The 19,068-nt window shown below is 39.1% G+C and overlaps 1 protein-coding gene across 2 annotated transcripts; it reads right to left on the reverse strand.

Moving 5' to 3' along the window:
* Window positions 1-876: 876 nt before the first annotated feature.
* LOC125691107 (uncharacterized) lies at window positions 877-18,008 on the reverse strand. 2 transcript variants are annotated; one of them, XM_048940080.1, is made up of 3 exons: window positions 17,923-17,995; window positions 5,271-5,351; window positions 877-4,683 (listed from the first exon to the last, which is right to left on the reverse strand). In XM_048940080.1, exon 3 carries the CDS (start codon window positions 4,656-4,658, stop codon window positions 3,867-3,869), a length of 792 nt encoding a protein of 263 aa, XP_048796037.1. In that variant the 5' UTR covers window positions 4,659-4,683; window positions 5,271-5,351; window positions 17,923-17,995; the 3' UTR covers window positions 877-3,866. The 2 variants fall into 2 exon arrangements, with proteins under 2 accessions (XP_048796037.1, XP_048796036.1); XM_048940079.1 differs by lacking the exon at window positions 5,271-5,351 and having other exon boundaries at window positions 17,923-18,008.
* Window positions 18,009-19,068: the final 1,060 nt, after the last annotated feature.

Raw genomic sequence — 19,068 nt, forward strand, 5'->3', positions numbered from 1 at the left:
CACCTAGTATGATGTTCCATCACAATAAATAATGAATGAACAAAATTGATCTTGGCCCGCTCATAGAATCATGGCAATCAACAACAGAAATAGAAAAAGGACAGCTCTGACAAGCCTCCAGGACAGCAGCTAAAATGCCAGAGGTGTGGAAGAAAAGACCTTTCATTGAAGACCAACTCAGTAATGCATTTTATCACTAATTGTTTATAAAAGGTAAAGTTCTTAAAAATACCTGCCTTTTGGTAGGCATATGCTGCAATTTCCTTAGTGATAGTAATGACTGAGGGTGCCAGTATCTTTTGAACATCTCCTTCTTCCATGGTAAATCCAGTTATTTCCTGCCATATCAGGCAATTAGGTGAGCAGTAAGACCTCAAGGCTCGGACAGTGCAATTTCACTTCAACCTTTGCTGTGGAAGTAGTTAACAAGACATTGGCTCAAAGAGATTTGCCTAGAGATTGTTAGCTTGACATGCTCTGGCAGGCAGTAATATAATGGGGAGAAAGACCCTACTGAAATTGATTAATTTGTCACCATTACCCAAGACCTGACAGTTTTTTCATACATATATGAAGTGTCAGTAGTTCCAGCTTATTCCTCCAATTAGAACTAAACTCATGTAGTTCGGGTTCAGAAAGAAATACAAAGTTTAAGAAATTGAACCTCATCCAAGCCACCAAACCTCTTAACCATACGAAGATAAGAAAACAGTTCAGAAGATGTGTTTTTACTAAAACTGAAATTGTTGCTTTGTCTGGTGTACATGAAAATACTTCCATGGGTTACTTACTCAGCATTTTCCTGCTTGTCTTCAACTGCTGACATACACAGGAGAAAAGCATTGCTGTTAAAGCACGTTTTCCAAGCTTGTAGAGTATGTTTATTTTAAAATCCTGTAGCTTTCAATTAGTTTGGCCAAACGCAATTATTAGAAGCCACACTAGAACCACCAGGTAACCAGCAAACAGTTCCAAAGACAAGTGTTCTTGTTATTTCTTCAGTTAACATTTATTTTGCATGTATCCATAAAATCACTACATGGAAAGACTGTGTATACACAGAACAAGTCTTGGCTTTGCTTTCTTGCCAGGCAGCATTGCTCAAGCACAGACCTCTTGACATTTAATATTCATAGTGCAGAATCATCTACTGATTCCAATAAGAACCAAGAAACATTACAAGAGATGCCATACCAAAAAAGAAGTCACAGTTCTGCCTCAAAGTATTTGCAGTTAACAGATTGACAAATCAACTATTTCCACTGTGTATGGTGTAAGAAGTATTTTTCAGTGATCTTCTAGTCACCTTTAAAAGGAATTGATAGCTCTATATAGTGATGGATAGGACATTACTTCAGCAGCTACTGAGGCAAAATATCTATATCACTTTACCTTTGTGCATATGTATTTTATGTCAGCAGAAAATTCAGCATGATAGTGTTAGCAAAGCTGAATCTTATTCAGAAGACAAAAAAATAAAATTAGGCCAAAATGATCTACGAAGAATTAACTTTTTTTTTTTTTTTAATTTTCATCCTACCAGAAACAGTTTGACGTTTAATTTCAGAATTCAGTACTTTTGCATTTATTTATTTTTGAGAGATGCACCCCTTTTCCAATATTTCCCTCCCAACGAGAGACAACCTAATAATGGTGTGCCTGTGTCTGTGTTAATAGAACTCTTATTTTCACTTTTAATTAATGGGGGGGGGGTGTGGGGGAACAAAACAAGTATTTTGGGGGAGTCAGGAATTGAAAAAAAAAAAAAAGTTAAAATAATAATAATAATTTTCAAAAAATCAAATATTTGCATAGTCCTCTTGGCCATGATCGAATGATGCCATGCCTTCCTAGGAGGCATAATAAGACAGAACAGATTACCTTTGAGGTGAGTTTAGTGTTCTTTGGTAAATGTGCATTACTGGTTGAGAACAGCTTTCCCAAGGCTGAACAGAGCTGGGTGGGATCAGGGCTTAGGAGTAATGTCCTCCAGTCACATAGATCCCCAGCTCTATCTTCAGCAGCCCACTGACAGCCGCCGGCAACCCAAATCCCCCAAATGAGACAGTACAGGATGCTCCTTCAAATATCTCCTTGATGCCAAGAATGTTTCTATGGTAATTCTGCATACAAAATTACAGGCTTGTGCTGTGTAAGAGGCTGTGCAAGGGCCCAAGGAGATGAATAAGCCTATCTAAGGTTGTGCATACCCAGGGGGCTTCCATTATTTTGGGTGCAAGGAAATACAAAGATGGAATAATAACAATGTTGTGCTGCACTTCAATTGTTAAATTACTTCAATACCTTGCTCACAGATGTGCGCAAGTGAATCTAATCAAGCAACTCCTCTAAGACAGCAAAGATTATTTTGAGAGATTATTCCTTTTTCTACTACAGAAAAAGAAGTGCCACCCGTTGGGGATCATTTGTATGTAGGTGCATGTGTGTGCACACGAACACAGACACTTTCCCTCTTTGAGCACACAAAAAAGCCAAGAGAAAAAAAAATCCCATATATAGAACACCATTCTGAGAAAGATGGGACTTCTAGTAACAGACTTGCCTTTTCATGCAAAAAAAAAAAAAACCAAAACCAAAACAAAACAAATCCATGCCAAAAACTTGTTTGATTGCTCATATACTTAATCTACTTGCACATTTGTAACAAAGAACAACAGGGTAAAAGAAAAGTTGGTATCATCAGAAATGGGTATCTGAAGAAAAAGAAAAGAAAAAAAAGATTTTTCTATGCTACTCTAAGGCCCAGAAAGGGGAGCTTTTCAAGCTCTTCTTACATAATTTTTGCTTCAGACTCTAAGACAGCACATTCAACAATTCAATTTGCTGTTCGATAATAGGGACCAGACTGGCTTTTTAATGCATGAAAAGAAGTTGCATCTTTTTTCCTTTATTTTTCTCTATGTTTGTTTGTTACTTACTGACATCAAATTTCCTGCAGGCATCCTACCTAAGCAACTGAAGAAACTGCTCTAGGGTTTTCCAGGCATCTAATACACCTGGATAAAAAGTGCTAATTGTCACCAACTTCCATTAAATGACAGCAGTAAGGCACAAAATGTGCTTGATTTGCAGACACTAGTGCCACTGGGAGTTAGCAGCAGATTAATAATTGTGCAGACCTCAAACATTCCCCTGGCACTGACAGTCTGGGCTTCCAACATAATACCAGATTATGAGGCCTTTGTTTTTAGCTTGCCTTTCTAATGAGGCTCAGGCAATTGCAGTTTCTCTGTACATGCGTTTGACTCTTCTACCTCCCTGAAAGATTTCTGGTCAATATGAATACTTTTTTTTTTTTCTTTTTGGTGGGAGGGTAGAGATCACAAACACGCAACAGCTTTAGCAGTTTTCTGAAAAGCGGGCAGCTCGGTGGACATCATCAAGCCTGAGTTTAAGCGCTCCTAATATCCTGAAGAGAACTGAACCCTAATTTTGCTCATTTTATTAGTACTAGATGTCCAAGGGAGATGTGTTGTATCACACGCTTAGCAGGCAGCAACTCTGGCATCAAATCACCTTTACTGATCATGTCAGACTATGTTCTCAGTTTTTTTCCTTTCTTTTTTTTTCCCCTCTATTTCATGTCATACATGGGCTTGAAGCCTTGAGTGCACATCAAGCATTTCCTTATTGCAGATATAATCTTATTCCAGCTCCCTGCAGACAAATTCAGGGGCCCATGCTTTGCCTTTCCCTTTCTTCTTGCTCTGCTGTTGCCATTTCCTCTCAGCTCTCAGCACATGTGGGCACGTTCTCTTGGCTCAGAAGAAACCATCTCATGGCATGCAAGCTTACTGACGGCTCCAGTGGCATTACAAAGCTCATTTCTGCATGCAGCAACATGATTACGGAGTAGGAGAGGGCAAGGTTGAACGAATGTGTTTTAACACTTCTTTCTTGGTATTTATGACCACGCCATAGCATTCCTGTAACCTGGCCTGCTGCTGCTCCAGCTGCTTGTGCAAGCTCCTGATCGAACGCAACAGCACGAGTCTTCGGTACATTGCTAGCTGGAGTCGGTACTTCTCCTTTTCCTCCTTTTTCTTGCTTTCTAGGGTCTCCATTACTGTTGTGGTCTTCATCCAGATGGCTGAGCTCAGACCGCAAGGGCTGCCCTCAATGCAGCTCTCCACAGGCCACACGCTATCAGCAGGCACGTGGCAGCACCTGAGGTTGTTCATCAATAGGGCCACGACTGCCCTGGGGGGCTCACCAGCCTCCTCAGGCACCCCAGGGACACACGATGCTTCTGAATCTTGGTCACAGCTACAGTAGATGCTTTCAGAGCATGGTGAGGCAAGGCCCCCAGGCTCGGGTTTACAGACTGTTGTAGAGCAGGATGAGCCTCCTGCTGATGCACTGACAGCCATCAGGTGGTGCTTGGCCAAGGCAGAAGCCTTGCTCTGTGAATGGCTGCCATTGATGACCACTGATGGTCCAGCAAGTGCTTTTGCTTGGGCCACAGCCTTGCTAGAGAGGACAGACAGTCTTTCTGGCATCTCTGAGCCTCTGTTGCCTTCACTAAGGCTGTCATAGCAATCAGGGAATGCTGTTTCAGCATTGTGAAATGGGTCTTCATCGCAGTTTTTCTGGGTCTCCGCTTCATCTCTTGTTACTGCACATGTTTCCTCAGCCATTTATTGCATGAGCTACAGAAACTTTCTGCGGACAAAGTGGAAGCATGAGGATTTCATTTCCACATACACAGAGGCACACACACAGCAGACCTATGCAGGGTGACATTTGAAGAAAGAATCTCTCCTTGTATTTAACCAATGGACCTATTAATTTTCTAATAAAGCACAACCCTTGGGTCACTTCAGGCCATTTCTTGTGATTTGCATTGGATGTTCTTCGAGACACAACATTAATCCAATAATAATTAAAATGATAAACTGTACTATTAACATTCTCAAATCTTTAAAGCAAAGTGATCTATCCCTGCAGCACTAGCTTTGCTGACTAATTAAACAGAATACAGTTGTAAATGGCTATTGTAAGCACTTCTCCCATTTAAGAACACAGCTCTAGCAAGTGTAGTTCGTAGAGACGGGTGAGTTATCAGGATTGATCTGCCCTAAAGAGGTGGATGTACCACAAACAGCAGGTTTCATTTAAATGCCCTCTCTGAGATTAATCAGACTGCTAGCAGTTTGTTTACAAGGTTGCCTTTCTCCCTCCTACTAACTCTATCAGCAGAGCGATAATAGTACTATGCTAGCCATAGACAGGAAAAAAAGAATACTTACCGAGGTTAGTGGGGGAAAGAAAAAGAGTTACAGTGCATTGTGTCTGCGCATCATGTTTTCCCGAATATGAGTCAGCAAAAACTGGAACAGAAACATCACTGTGAAGAAGCAGGAGCAGCAATAGCACTACTCTGTTTCACCCAGCAACAACAGAGTGAATCCCAATCACTGAGAAGTGAAGGGCTGACTTCACCCCCCTGCCCCTCCCCCCTTCCTTATTAAGAGAATATTCTTCCCTAGTGTTGAGCTTTTATGTCATATTTGAGTACCAAAATGAAAACTGGGATTGGATGACATTATTTTTCAACCACAGATCCAAACACACCTAATTTACTCAATATACGGGGATGATACAAATGGCCCATCCTGTCTCTGTCAATCAGCAAGGAGCAAATACAGCTCCCAGAAGAGTGCAGGACATTCTGGACTCCAATGCATACATGTTTTTCTTCAGAGAAAACAAGCTTAGATAAACTTTAGATGCATGAACCAAGATGAAACAAGCTTTTGGCACCAAATAAATAGTAAGCATAAAGGCAGCTAGAAGCTGTACATTTAAGTGTTTAATATACACTTATATTTAATTATGGTGACCTAATCTTTCAGAAAATAAAATAGTGCAGCCAACTTAAATATCTAATAGAACAGTAAACTTCATCTGCACCTTTGATGTTTAGAAAAGCTATCTTCAGCATCTTCCCCCACTTGTAAGGAACAAAATTCAAAAAATATCTATCTGCATCTACTTTTGTGAATCTGCCACAGGGCTTATGCTGCCCTGAGGCTTTCTCTACTTTATTCTCTTAATATGAATAAAAGAAAGAACCAACCCAAAATATTTCCTAGAATCTTCCTGGAGCTGGAAAGAATGAGGGTAGATTCTATCTCCACTTCTATATACAATACAACACAGATAATTTTTTAGTTATTTATTTTTTTTAATGTTTCATCTGACTATCTCTCTCCCTCTAATTAATCTGTTAAATGAGATATAATTCCAAGGGTGGAACATCTGAACTCCAGCTAACACAAATCTATACACCAAAGTCTACTTGAACACTGTTTTCTTGCGTGTTCTAAAAAATATTTTGCACTGAATCGCTGAAATAACTAATTCTACTGTGTTTATGTGCCAAATTATGCTGCAATTAGACTATGAAGAAATTAATATACTGTGAGTAAGTAAACTTTGTAAGGCTGTATTTTAGTAATTTCCATTTGTATGAATCAGAAGTTAGGTTAATTGACAAGCACAGAACTCAGATACCAGGAGTTTTACTCCAAGAAGGATCATTCGAATACAGCATTGTGCATAAGCCTAGTTTTGGCTGCTCTCTCTCCAAAGTGCTGCAGGTACGTCTTACCATAGAATCATAGACTCCATAGAGTTGGACTAGATGACCTTTAAAGGTGTCTTCCAACTCCCCTGCAATGAACAAGGACATTTACAGCTAGATCAGATCGCTCAGAGCCTAGTCCAGCCGGGCCTTGAATGTCTCCAGGAATGGAGCACCCACCACCTCTCCGGGTAACTTGTTGCCCTGTCTTCCAACTACAAAGAGGACAGTGGATGGATGCTGTGAGGTAATATATGGTCTCAAGCTGTGCCAATATGTTTCTGCCAGTCATAATATTCTGTTCTTCCCTTCTAACTTTGCAGCAATTTGCTAAAAAAATCAACATTTTCTAGTAGTCCAACAGGACATGATAGATAAGAGGATATATATTTTTCTAACTTTAAATCTCTCTGCAGCTTCATTTTTTTTCAGCAAATCTTCATAGGCTTTTTCTTTGAAGGGAAAGGGGTTTAAAAAAGCCACACAACAGATTTTTAAATAAAAAAATATTCATTTTTTATAGATGTAGACCTAGATGGAATAAGTGAGATTTGGTACAGTCACCTAAACAAAAACTACAAACAAAATCAAAACTCATTGAGCTAGATGGCTCTTTACAGAATGTGACTACTTCTGTGGTGATCTATGAAATTCAACATAAGAAAAAAAAAAAAAAAAAAAAAAAATCAGTCATTTAAACTTAGAGCTTTAGCACAACAAAAATACTGTAAGATATGGAGTAGTATTGAAATCCAATGCATATTTCCTTTTTACTTTGTTTTTCTTTATTCATAATTTTCTAAAATTTCATCTAGAGGATCAGATTGAATTCTTCTAGATTCAGATGGTGCCTGAAAGTGAACGTGTGTTGAACACTTCAGACAAGGACCGAGATACTTAAATTTGAAAGCGGGAACAAAAGCATGGAGTTTTCAGGAAAACAGGGAGACCAATGGATACCTTTCGGGAGAAGTGCATTCTGTATTTATAGCTGGGATATAAGGAAGAACACAGTCTACTTCAAATGGAAACACATAAATTCTTGTTCAATTCTTGACAACAATCCTACTTTACCAAGATTGGACAAAGTAACTCCTAAAATTTAGCTCTCTTTTATTTACAAATCAACAGGTTAATAAAGAGACAAGAAAAGACCTTGTAAAAGCTTCTTCTGTGAGAAGCACATTGTGCCATTTCACTTTATGAGGAAACTTCTGGAAGAGTTTGCAGCTCCAACTGAGAATCTGTGGTAGGCTTTATTGAATGCCTGTTGCTCATTTTGGACCTGCTTTCCAAGGTTCTGTCTGTGGGAAGCTTTCCAGGCAGAAGCTGTTTCAAATTTCACAGTGAATTCACCTGTCAGTCCAATACAACAAACGTTTCAGGTAGGTAGAATGAAAGCAAAAACACTTCCAGTTGAGAGTCACTGCATTTTATTACTACCCATTCACAGGTAGATGTGACCACAGTAGTTTCAAGGTGTAGACTCTGCTTATTTACCTGTAAGCTACCAGTCCTATACATCCTTGCAAGATCTGTGCCAACAGTGATTTTTTTAATCCATCGCCTCCATCAGCTATTAGCTATGATAGGTACCTGGTAACCTGCAATCTCAGAACCCTAATTGTGTTTGTAAGTGTTCCATGCTTGCATATTTCTGTGATTGGGGTTTATGTCAACACATCACACAGGGACAGGAAAGGGTCAAAGAGAATTCCTGCAGAGTCACAACAGTTAATTCCCCCCTTCCACTGTAAGGCCATTCACCAGCTTGGACAGATGTGAGGACAGGAAGACTTGTTTTTTTATTAAGTACAAATGTTTTACTGAAGTTCAAAGCCTAACATTCAAACACACAAGCAGTGTCAGAAAGTGACAAGTGTTGGTGGAGATATGCCTTTACAAGACTTCGGCCTGGGATGTTACGTTGTTTTGTATTTGGGTTTGGGGAGTTCTTTTAACAAGGTAGTAAAAAATATCCTATTACACAGTAGTGTAATTCCATATTTTATATTAATTGCTCTTAAAGATCAAAAGCAATATTCTGTCTGTTAATGTACACACTTGCATGGTCTCCTATGAAATCAATGAGATCCACATGTGTGCGTCTGAGACCTAAATTTCTCCCCAAAGATTCTTTAAAATCCTTTTACAGAGCAGTAAGTCATAGAAGAAAGTCATGTGTTCCCTTTCTTCTGCCTCTATACCCAAGCCAGACATGAATTATTACTGCTGCTCCGAATTACACTGGACGATAACGGTACCCAGAGGGGTCACTTGCCAGCCAGAGATTACCATTGTTCAGCACGTTCTGTTCTCACCTTCATCCATTCCTCATCATTTCTCTTTCAGTCCTCTTTCACCAACAAAGAAATGCAAAATAAATGCAGCCCAGCTTCACATTAAGTCTGCTGAAGAGGCTGGAATGTGTGATAGGTATTCAAGTGGCAGGCTGAAGCATGGTGGGACATCACAATGGTTTTCTATGGCCTGGCAGAAGAAAAACTTGGTATCTGCACAGAGCTGCAATGTAATCACATTTGCAGATAACCAGGAAGTTTTTAGACAAAAAGTTAAGTGGATATGTAATTTTACTTGTGGGAAATTTTACCTATGGGGAAAAGTTCAGCGCCTTCACAAAAATGAACATATAGGAATCCAATCAACCATCTTTATATTAAGTACAAAAAAAAGCACTGAAACAATCTGCCATGATTGGCAAAAATTAGTAAGATTGCTGTCAGTTTTAGCAGAACTGCCTATGAGAGATGCAAATCCCTGAAAGAGTAGCTCAGGCTAAGTTCTGAGTTGAGTTTGCAAGCTTGAAAATCTCATGACAGCAGGTACCAAAACATCTTGAACGCTAGATAGGGCCTGATGACAACTTTCACCACAGTATTTCAGCAACTCAACTTACAACCCTGCTCGAGCCCCAAATATTCCCAGGGACATACAATGAAATATATACTGATATGGCTTCATAAAGATATCCAACAGCAGAATGCTTTGATTTTCGAGGCAGCAGCTGTTCTCCCTGTTGTCTATACAGAGAACATTAGCCTATGATTTGAATCCATTTTAACTCAGAAAAAGAATAATGCTGTCCTTGCCTAAGCCAGTACACAGTATGTGTATCCCACCATCTGATCCATGGAGCCATGCTGGTACACTGAAATAGTCACCAAGAAGTTTCTAAAGTCTTGTGAACTCAGGCATCTTCAGCTGTAACAGCAGACACTTAGCACTGCACAGAAGCTGAAGTGGAATTGGAAGATCAATGGGCACATTGAGCTGGAGTCATGCTTGATTCAGTGTGCATCAGTTCACTGACTGAAGCAGGCTGACTTCTTTCAACGCAAAGCGAACTCTACATTTCTAGAGTAAGTTAAGAATGTTCCATAACAGAAAGTAAAGGAGGAAGCATTAGATATTCAGTTTGGAGCACGTGCTCTGTGAGGAAACAGGTGAAAAGAGGAAACTTTATATTGAATTGAAAGAAACGTTAATCTTGAGAACAACAAATTTACCCCATTTAAAATTTGCGAGTTCTTTTTCCTCCAAGGAGAAGAAATGGTTGTCTGTAATTCAGTACAATTGTACCAAAAAGGAAAATACAATTATAAGCTGAAAAAAAGGCTAGATTGCAAATATCAGCTTCCTTCAGATGTTAGAGTGAAAAAATTTCCAAATGTCAGTGAGAGTCTGATTATTTTTTCCCATATTATAGAATAAAGAAAAAGTTATGTTTAATGGTATCAAAATTAAAGGTGAACTTCAATGTGATGGTCATCCTGCTCTCTTTAAAAATATATATATCTTAATTTGGAGGGTTGCCTACCATTTTGTTCAACAATCAAGAAAATGTAGAAGAGAATGGGGAGAGAAAAAAAAAAGAAAAAATCAAGCAGAAAGATCAGGTAACTGGTGTGCTATTATAGTCTTCGTCTTCGGATGGAGAAGAGAGACTAAAAAAAATCTTCATGCAGAATAAAAGAAAAAAGGTATTTGAAATATATTTGAATAACCTTCAGTATTAAAAGATTCGTAAGTATTGCTCAAAAATTGTTAGAACTCCATGCCTAGCAGGTAAACACTGGATTACTCAACATAGCTGCTAGATTTCAGATGTGAAAATGAAAGTATAGACTCACGTGTCTAGTTAAGGTTCATGTTTGGTATGCAGAGGGAAAAATCCTTTTTGCTGAGGAATATGTAAACAGAGCATGTAATTTTTGATGATTGATGTTTACGTTTACTTTCTTTTTGACATTTAACCATAACTGACATACTGATGGCTAAGGAAAGAAGACAACTAAGCTACAAGAACAATAAACAGAGCGCTCTGAGAGATGGAAGAGAAGAAAAACATGGGGGGAAGAACTGAGGCAGTGAGACTAAGTTGCAAATGGGCAGACAAGTAATAGCTTGGTGTTTCACCACAATATCAAATGAACTTTCAGAACTTTTCAGAAGTCAAATGCATTTAAAATAATTAACAAGTTTGCTTTAAAATTGTGTACATTTTGTCTCTTATCTGTTAAGCCAGAATGTTAAGAGGCAAGATTGCAAAGAAAACTATATCTACAGGCATTGTTTCTTGTTATTGTTGTTAAAAATATCTCCACATTAAATGGCAAAAGAAAGAAAAAAAAAAAATGTATTCATGTTCTTTGAGTCCTTTTATGTCCTAACAATTTCTGTGACTCTTAAGATCACTCTTGAGGACCCAACTCCACAGATTATCATCAAGAGGTAAAAAAAAAAAAGATTGCATCCAGAAAGATCTGAAAAATTCTGTCTTCTCAGTCAGTATGCCTTCCTGCTAAACATACATGTCAATCCTTGCAGAGCACCCCGAGCCATCCAGCTTTACTTGTAGTGACTGCACACACCACATACTGTTTGTGTTCAACACAAAAATAAAAAACTTTGCCTAAGTTCACTTGGGGCTGAGATAATACCTTAATACCTTTGAAGCTATTAGTGTGACTGAAATGGATGAGACCAAACACGATACACAGCTGTCACCAAAACCCACAAACTGAACACTACGTAGTGTTGTTGATATAAACCTCATTTACAGGAGAGCAAACAGATGACTCTAACGGGGAGAGAAGGCACATGGACCACTGGGATTGAGGTACATGACCATGTCCTTACACTGCACTGCACAGCAGTCTGCATTTTTGCACCCTGCTTCCAAAGGTTAGCCTAAGCACAGAAAATTCTTCTACACTTTTAATTACACTCTCACATCTAGAGGTCCTTTGCTCAGTTTATCAGAGTCCAACCCACTGCCTATAGAATTGTTATCAGATAAATCCCTATCTCTTCCTTCTAAGTAAAAGGTTTAAGAGATTAGAAAGTAGCAGAGAAGCCATATACAGTTAATGAAGGACAAGCCTCCAAATGTTTGGAGGTTTATTTCAGAGATACATATCTACATGCACTTATTTTTTAACAGAAGAATAGATATGGGAGTCCAATTTTGACTTGCTTGAACAGAAGACAGGATAAGAAAGAACAATCTGAGATAGTACCCTTCTGAAGTCTCGAGCTGAACATAAGAAATAATGAGTGCTTCCCAGAAATAAGGAGTAGTCAGGTACTGAATGTCAAAATTGTAACGTTCTGAAGTTCCTGGCAGCTCTACCTGCTTGAACCCCTGCTGAACCTCCCTAGGCTCCCGCCCTGAGCCCCAGGCAAAGGCCCTGCCAGAATTTGTTATCTGCAGTCCTAAATCCTGGTCATACCCAGAAGGTGCCAGCAATCTGCCATTAAACTCCAGTGACAGTAGGACAAAATCTTCTCCTCGATTATGCCACAGAGCTTCCTTCAGAGCTATTTGACCAACATAAAAAGCGCAGAGCAAGAACATCATCAGCTATCAGTGGCCTTTTCGCCACATTGCAAGCTTTCTCAGCTTAAGCACCACCAGCCTCACTACTTTTAGTTGCTTCAAAAGAGATTCCAACAGCTAGTGGAGGTACTGTACTAATTAAGATTTTGAGAGTAGAAAGCCAAATCATCCTGTCTGACCTCACACTTGGCATACTGCAGTTCCTTGCTTTCCTACATGAGATTGTATTGATAACAACAATTGCCAGCAGAGAGCTGACACAGCAAGAACAGGAAATAAATATATAAATGCCTCCATATGTGTTCTCCACTTCCTTAGGCAAAAATAATGTGTCAAATGAGTGAAATATCTTCAGCTTTTTTACATACAATTTTGTATATAGTTGCTGTACATATACCAACGTGGAAGAAGCCTTCCACAGACTTCTGTCACCATTCAGGTAAGTGATAATTCAAACTGCCAGTCTGCTGATTTAAGGAAGTTGCAGAAGAAAAGTTGCTGTTTTGTTATTGTAAAAGGGTGGCACATCTCTGCAGCTTCTTTTGATGCAGGTTGTCTGAATGAGTATATAACATGTATGCCAGAAGGAAGTGGAACTGGACAAGTACAGCAAGTTAAGACAACCCAAAGCTTTGAGACAAAGAAAAAAGAAATCCATTAGGAAGGACACGTACTACATGCATGAACAATGCCCAGGCAACCACCTAAGGACTTGCTTTTTTGCTTGGAAGAACAAATAGCATTTTCTCTAGGAACTCTGCTTGTTTTGCAGACAAAGCTACCAAGCTCACTGGACAAAAGTACAAAAGTCATAAGAGAAGGAGAAGGCTCAATCTTGATAATTTTTCTCATGTTAAGGATGGTTTTCAACATACATGTGCCATGTGGAGTAGGCTTCTCTTCACTTTCAAATGACTTAACTTTCAGATGACTAAGTCTGCAGTAGTACACCTTAACCATTAGGCACATCTGACTTTCAGACTGAAAGCTCAAGCCTTAGCACCATTAAAGCAGGAACTCTTTGTTGTATGCTAGAACTTAAAAGTCTCTGAAGACACAATGATGAAGACGCAATGGATTTGATTTAATTATTAGTCTCTTTAGTCGTGCAACTCACAAGAACAAAAGCCTATGATACAGACATGGCCAAAAATGAATTTGGTTGAATAACCCATCACAGGAGCTGAGGGAGCGACAGTCAGTGCTGCAGACAGTATAAGGGCAGAGCATGGAGAGGGTGATCCTTGCACTGGTATCGCCGAATAGTTTTCTGGCAACCACTGTTAAAGGTGTTTCCTGAGCATCATACTGCATCTAGATAATTGTGTTTAATAGCCATCTATGGAATGATTTGCTACTTGTGCCTTTTGGCTTCTATAACATCCCATGGCAATGAATTCTGCAATTGCCTTCTATGCCGTGTGAATAGCATTGCCAACAGCACAGGCCACATCTTCCCAGGGATTCAGTAATATGCTGACATCATTTTACTTTTGTCTTGTTTAATCTCATGAATCATGAGCACCACAGCAAAGATTTCCATGTCTGTCTGTTTTTTTCCAGTGTGAAAAAGCTCTTTCAAAGCAACAGCTACCAATGGGCAAGTGAACCAGAATATTTCGGTGCAGGAATGCACGTTTCTCACATAGCTCAGGCTACCAGAAGAAATACAAACACTTGCAGGAATAGAAAAAGATGCAGAAAGGACAGTGAATCCTCTCACTGCTGGAACACCCTGAGTAGGAAGCAGTGGAGACTCTGAGAAGAAAAGCCAGGATAAATCTTTAAAGTAAGGGTGAATGAGAAGAAGAGACTGGGAGAGGGCAGAAAAAGGCCTTTGGATTTCCACCAGAATTAAACTGGAGAAATGGGAGCAGGAGAGAGGAGAAGCAGGTTAAGGAGATTTTGTTCCTATCTTCGTCAGCACAGAGGGAGTAGAAAACAAGACCTGGACAGCCTCTCTCTCAAGTCTGCTGCCCTAGGCAACTGTTTACTTTGCCCAAGATAGCATGAGACGTTATAAAATGAATTTCCACAATGCTCTGAGTCACCAGAATATGGATGAGATCTGTGGATTCAAGCCACCTTTCAAAATTATGAATCTCTTCTGAATATCCATTATGCCAATGATACATAACAAAATCACAGCTGTAATGTGATGCACATGTCAACTTTAAGGATACAGTCCCTGCTCAGATAGCATCAGCATAGGGACACGTCAGCATGGTGGATTACCAGAGCAAATGCTTTAACATGCAATGTGATGCAATGTGTTTTAACAACAATTGTTCCCTTATGTTTGTTTGTGTCAGGTTTGACGTGACTATCCGCCAGGACAATGCTCAGGATTCTGTGTGTTGCTTTTCAGAAACTGATTATGTGATCAAATGCTTAAAGCACATAAAATCACGCCCAAGATTCAAGGAGATATATATGCCAGAAAATTCAGTAGGTGTTTAAAATAATTGACGCTAACAGCTAGACCTGGGTTTTTCAAAGGAATAAGTGTTTTTGTTTCTTTGTTTTTCCTAATGCGATATAATATAAACTGCCTAGAAATTCAGCCTTAGCATAATGTTCAGATCAAATGAAATTTACCCGTTAAGTAAGAACATACACAGGGTCCTCCCTGAAGTGGAATAAACAGTCTCTGAGTAGAACAGATACCCTGTGAGACTTCTTACCCTGTGCACATGCCCAAAAAGACAGCTCTGATTCTAACTGCATTGTAGATCTAGTGCTTGTAGGATTTGGAGACTCAGCACTGAGCTGTAGCTCTCAGCAGCCCTTTTTCCCCAGCCTGTGAAACTCAGAATCCAGTGGAGACAAAAACCTCTATAGAAACACTGCATATGTAAATGGCCATAGAATAAAAAGGGAGAGTTACCTGCTCTTAAATTAGTCATATTTACATTGTATTCTCAGAATACACTGAAGTATCAAACAATCCCCAAAGCGAAGAAAGGTGATTGCCACTCAAGACATAAGGGCAAAAGGCAAAACAACTGTGCCCCTTGCTCTAAAGTCATTATGTCACATTAAGACTTCATTCTGTTCTCCCAGTTCTGAGTTTAGTATGGTTCTGCTGGCTCACTAGATAGTTTTGCAAGATCTTCATGCTCTCATAGGTATTTAGGCACTGAGATCAATGAGAAGTGGTACCTGCGTATTTTCAGAAATCTGTCTTTAATTTCACTATCCCATAAATCTCTATAACGGAAGCATCCTTCATCTTTTCTGCTTCACAAGTGACTTGCGAAGCTTAATTACACAATGATTATGAAGTCCAGCAAATACAACATATATTAAGAGTAGTTAATGAGATTCCCATCACAAGCAGACTCTCTCGTGAAATATTACTCACATGTTGCAGAAAAAAACTCAGGAGAAAAAAATACAGACGCATTCAATATAAAGCAAATCTAGCTTGATTAATTCCACAAATACATTATACAACTCAGTAGCATTTGTTAGCACAGCATGGAGAATAGCATAGGCTTTTCCGACCAGCATGGAATTCTGTCTGCACATCCATGTACACGACTTCACCTGCAGTGCCCAGCCAGGACAGGGACTCCAGCCCCACACACAATCTGCTTCTCATGGGATCTAGTGACTTAAATACCTTTGAAGACCAGATATGAAGTTCTGTTCCTTCAAATCACAGAATCATGGAATCATAGAATGGCTGGGTTGGAAGGGACCCCAAGGATCATCAAGTTCCAACCCCCTGCTGCAGGCAGGGTCATCAATCTGTGGTAGTTGTAAATATTTCCCAAAAAGATGCCAGCATACTGACAAATTACCTCATTTTATAGCACAGTGGAAGATGGCTAGACAACTATGAACAGACAGACGTTCATACAGAAGGCATTGCTTGCATATTCAGTGCTTTCTCAGGCCATACCAAAGCATACAGCCTAACTAGGGTAGGAGTACTCAAAAGAGGAAGACCATTCCTTAAGATTACAGAGCTCTTGGGCACATTTCTGTTCTGTGAACAAACAGTGTAGCTGTTAAAATACATTTCCTGTTAGCAGTTATGGCTCAGAGCTCACAGAGGCTTTTACGGAACTTGGACAGGAGTGATTTTCAGTACATGCTGTCTCTAACAGCAAGTTCTATTAATATTCACCAAAGAAAAACCTGTTTGTTGACCCAAAGTGTGACTGCTTGCTATTCTCTTCTTGTGAAATTATTTAGGTCCTGTGGGACAACTGTACTGAGCTTTTGACGCAAATATTAAAATTCTATTTAGATGTGCAACGTTTTAATGCAAATTTTTACCATAAAACCAAATGCTCCATTCAGTTAAATTAATAGAATTACAAAAAGATGTAATGATAGCAATTAAGTCTTGAAAATGCAAATTTTATAGTCAAGGACAATTACCTCATTTATAGTATCCTGGAATGATGCCAGATGAAGGTAATTTAGATCTCCCTAGCTCACAGTTATATCATGAAGGATATCTTAATTTCATTAGTACAACAAAGATGGGTGAGAAGTTAGAAATATGAAAGAAAAAAAAGAGAGGGAGAGATGTGAGAGAAAATTTGACCTTTCTCATTTCATTGCAACTAGAATACATAGACCTTACTAAAGTATTAGTAATATTTCTTTCTACTCCCATCTCTGAAAGAAAAAAAAAAAGTTTTTTTTTCTTTCTTTTTTTTTTTTTACTAGCAGCAATGGAATATCAGTATTTTCATAGGTCAGCTCCCTTCAAATACTTAGAGCCCCTGTGCCCACGTCACAAGTGTTATGGACCATTCCTTATTCCCGTTGTAAGGATGAATACAGCACTGACTCCTGGCTGACAGATTATCAAGCCATAGCCTAGGAACGCACTCCGATACCACTTAAAATGTTCTTGAAAAATTCTTCTTGCTCTTACAGATGCAGCCCCACCTCCTTCAAAGAGGCTAGTCAAACATCATCAGTTTCTCATTATCAAACAAAGAGTGACCAAGTAGACAAAGAATACAGATTAAAATGCCATACATTCTGTAGTCTCTTTTGAAGGAAAAACAAAACAAAACTTGCATACAAGTTCAACACATTATCAAGTTCAAACAAGAGTTTGCAATACTGTAAGTGCCCCTCTTCCTTTCCTTTCTCTTTGCTGCAGTAGCTACCCCTGACCCAAAGAGGTTTCCAAGAAAAAGCATATTAAAGAAGGTACAACATAACATTTACTTTTGAAACTTTACATCTCCCCATTTTTCTTTCTGGCCTGTTGTAGCCACTGCAGAGAAACTCAAATTCCAGAAAAACAGCTGCATCCGCCTAAAATCTTCTTACACCAAATTCCCTTACCAAACCTAACACATAGGCTCTGGAGAAAGCTGGAACCTCCAAGGATTGTAGCAAACTTCACCTCTCTCCTTATCTTGAATGCAACTAACAAAGATAATGTGAAAAAGCCTTGCCAAGAGTAGAAATATGTGCTTACCATCAGCATTTGGTGGTTTTGCTGTAGATGGTGCACACTGAAGCCACCCCAACCTCCTGCTGGCAAACCTTTCCTCAGCACCCAGTGTTAGGCAGGCAGTTTCTAGAGGACTGGCTTTATAACTTTGAACAGCACCACACAGCGACAGGAATGCAGCATTACAGACCCCCAGCACCTCTCAGAAAGGGTTTCTTCCATCCAGCTATCCTGTTTTATGAAAAACAAGCCTTTTCTGAAGGATAAAAGTACCTTAGTTTTTCATGTCAAGGGTGCTATCGGTCACCTCTGCTGCTCGAAAACAATGGATGACATTCTGGCTCAAGGAAAGCCATCTGCTTCCTCCTTCAATGAATTTCATCTCTTACCAAGCAAGAGCAAAGTTAGACCTTGTACCACTATTGCGTTCATTCCATGCTTTTGATGCTTATAGTCCCATTACACCTGACAGCTTTAACTGAGGTTGTTATTGATAGACATGTATGGTCTGATGAAACATTCCCAACTCCTGAAAAATCTATTTGTGTGTTTGTTGCTGGGAAATTTGGCCTAATAAGAAGTGCTTGAGTGGGTGCAGACTGGGTATGTTTGTACCATATTATACATATGGCTTAAAATTCCATGTAATTTTACTGAAAATCGTGGATTTGACAAGCTAATAGTTTGTGAATCTGCTGAGACTCTGCTGTTGCATAGAGAAATATTTTGTCTAGGCTACTCCCAGTATGCCTCAAATGTGAAAAAACAGGCTGTGATCATAATATATCTTCATGTAAATCAAAGTAAATTTCTGTATGACAATATTTACCACTGTTATGTACTGCAGATCTCCAAACTCCTCACTTGTCCTAACGGTCGGAATGATCTCAGGCCAGCAATAAGCCAGATACTGGTTGTTAAGTAATATTTAATCTAAGCATGATGTTGTGGTCAGCAAAATTAATTAGCATTTTTTTGCACTAACAAAGATCCAGGCCTAAAATCAAATGATGATGTCAAAAAACTATGAAAAATATTATTATCTATTTCTTCCTTTTATTACACTGACACAGAAACATGTTTCTTGGAAATTTCACATGTGAAGGCAGATTTTTTCCTATTGCATCTCCTTTCAAGAAATTCAGTTTTCTACTCAGAACTTCAATAGAG

Source organism: Lagopus muta, chromosome 3 (genome assembly GCF_023343835.1).
Source record: "Lagopus muta isolate bLagMut1 chromosome 3, bLagMut1 primary, whole genome shotgun sequence".
Lineage (NCBI taxonomy): Eukaryota > Metazoa > Chordata > Aves > Galliformes > Phasianidae > Lagopus > Lagopus muta.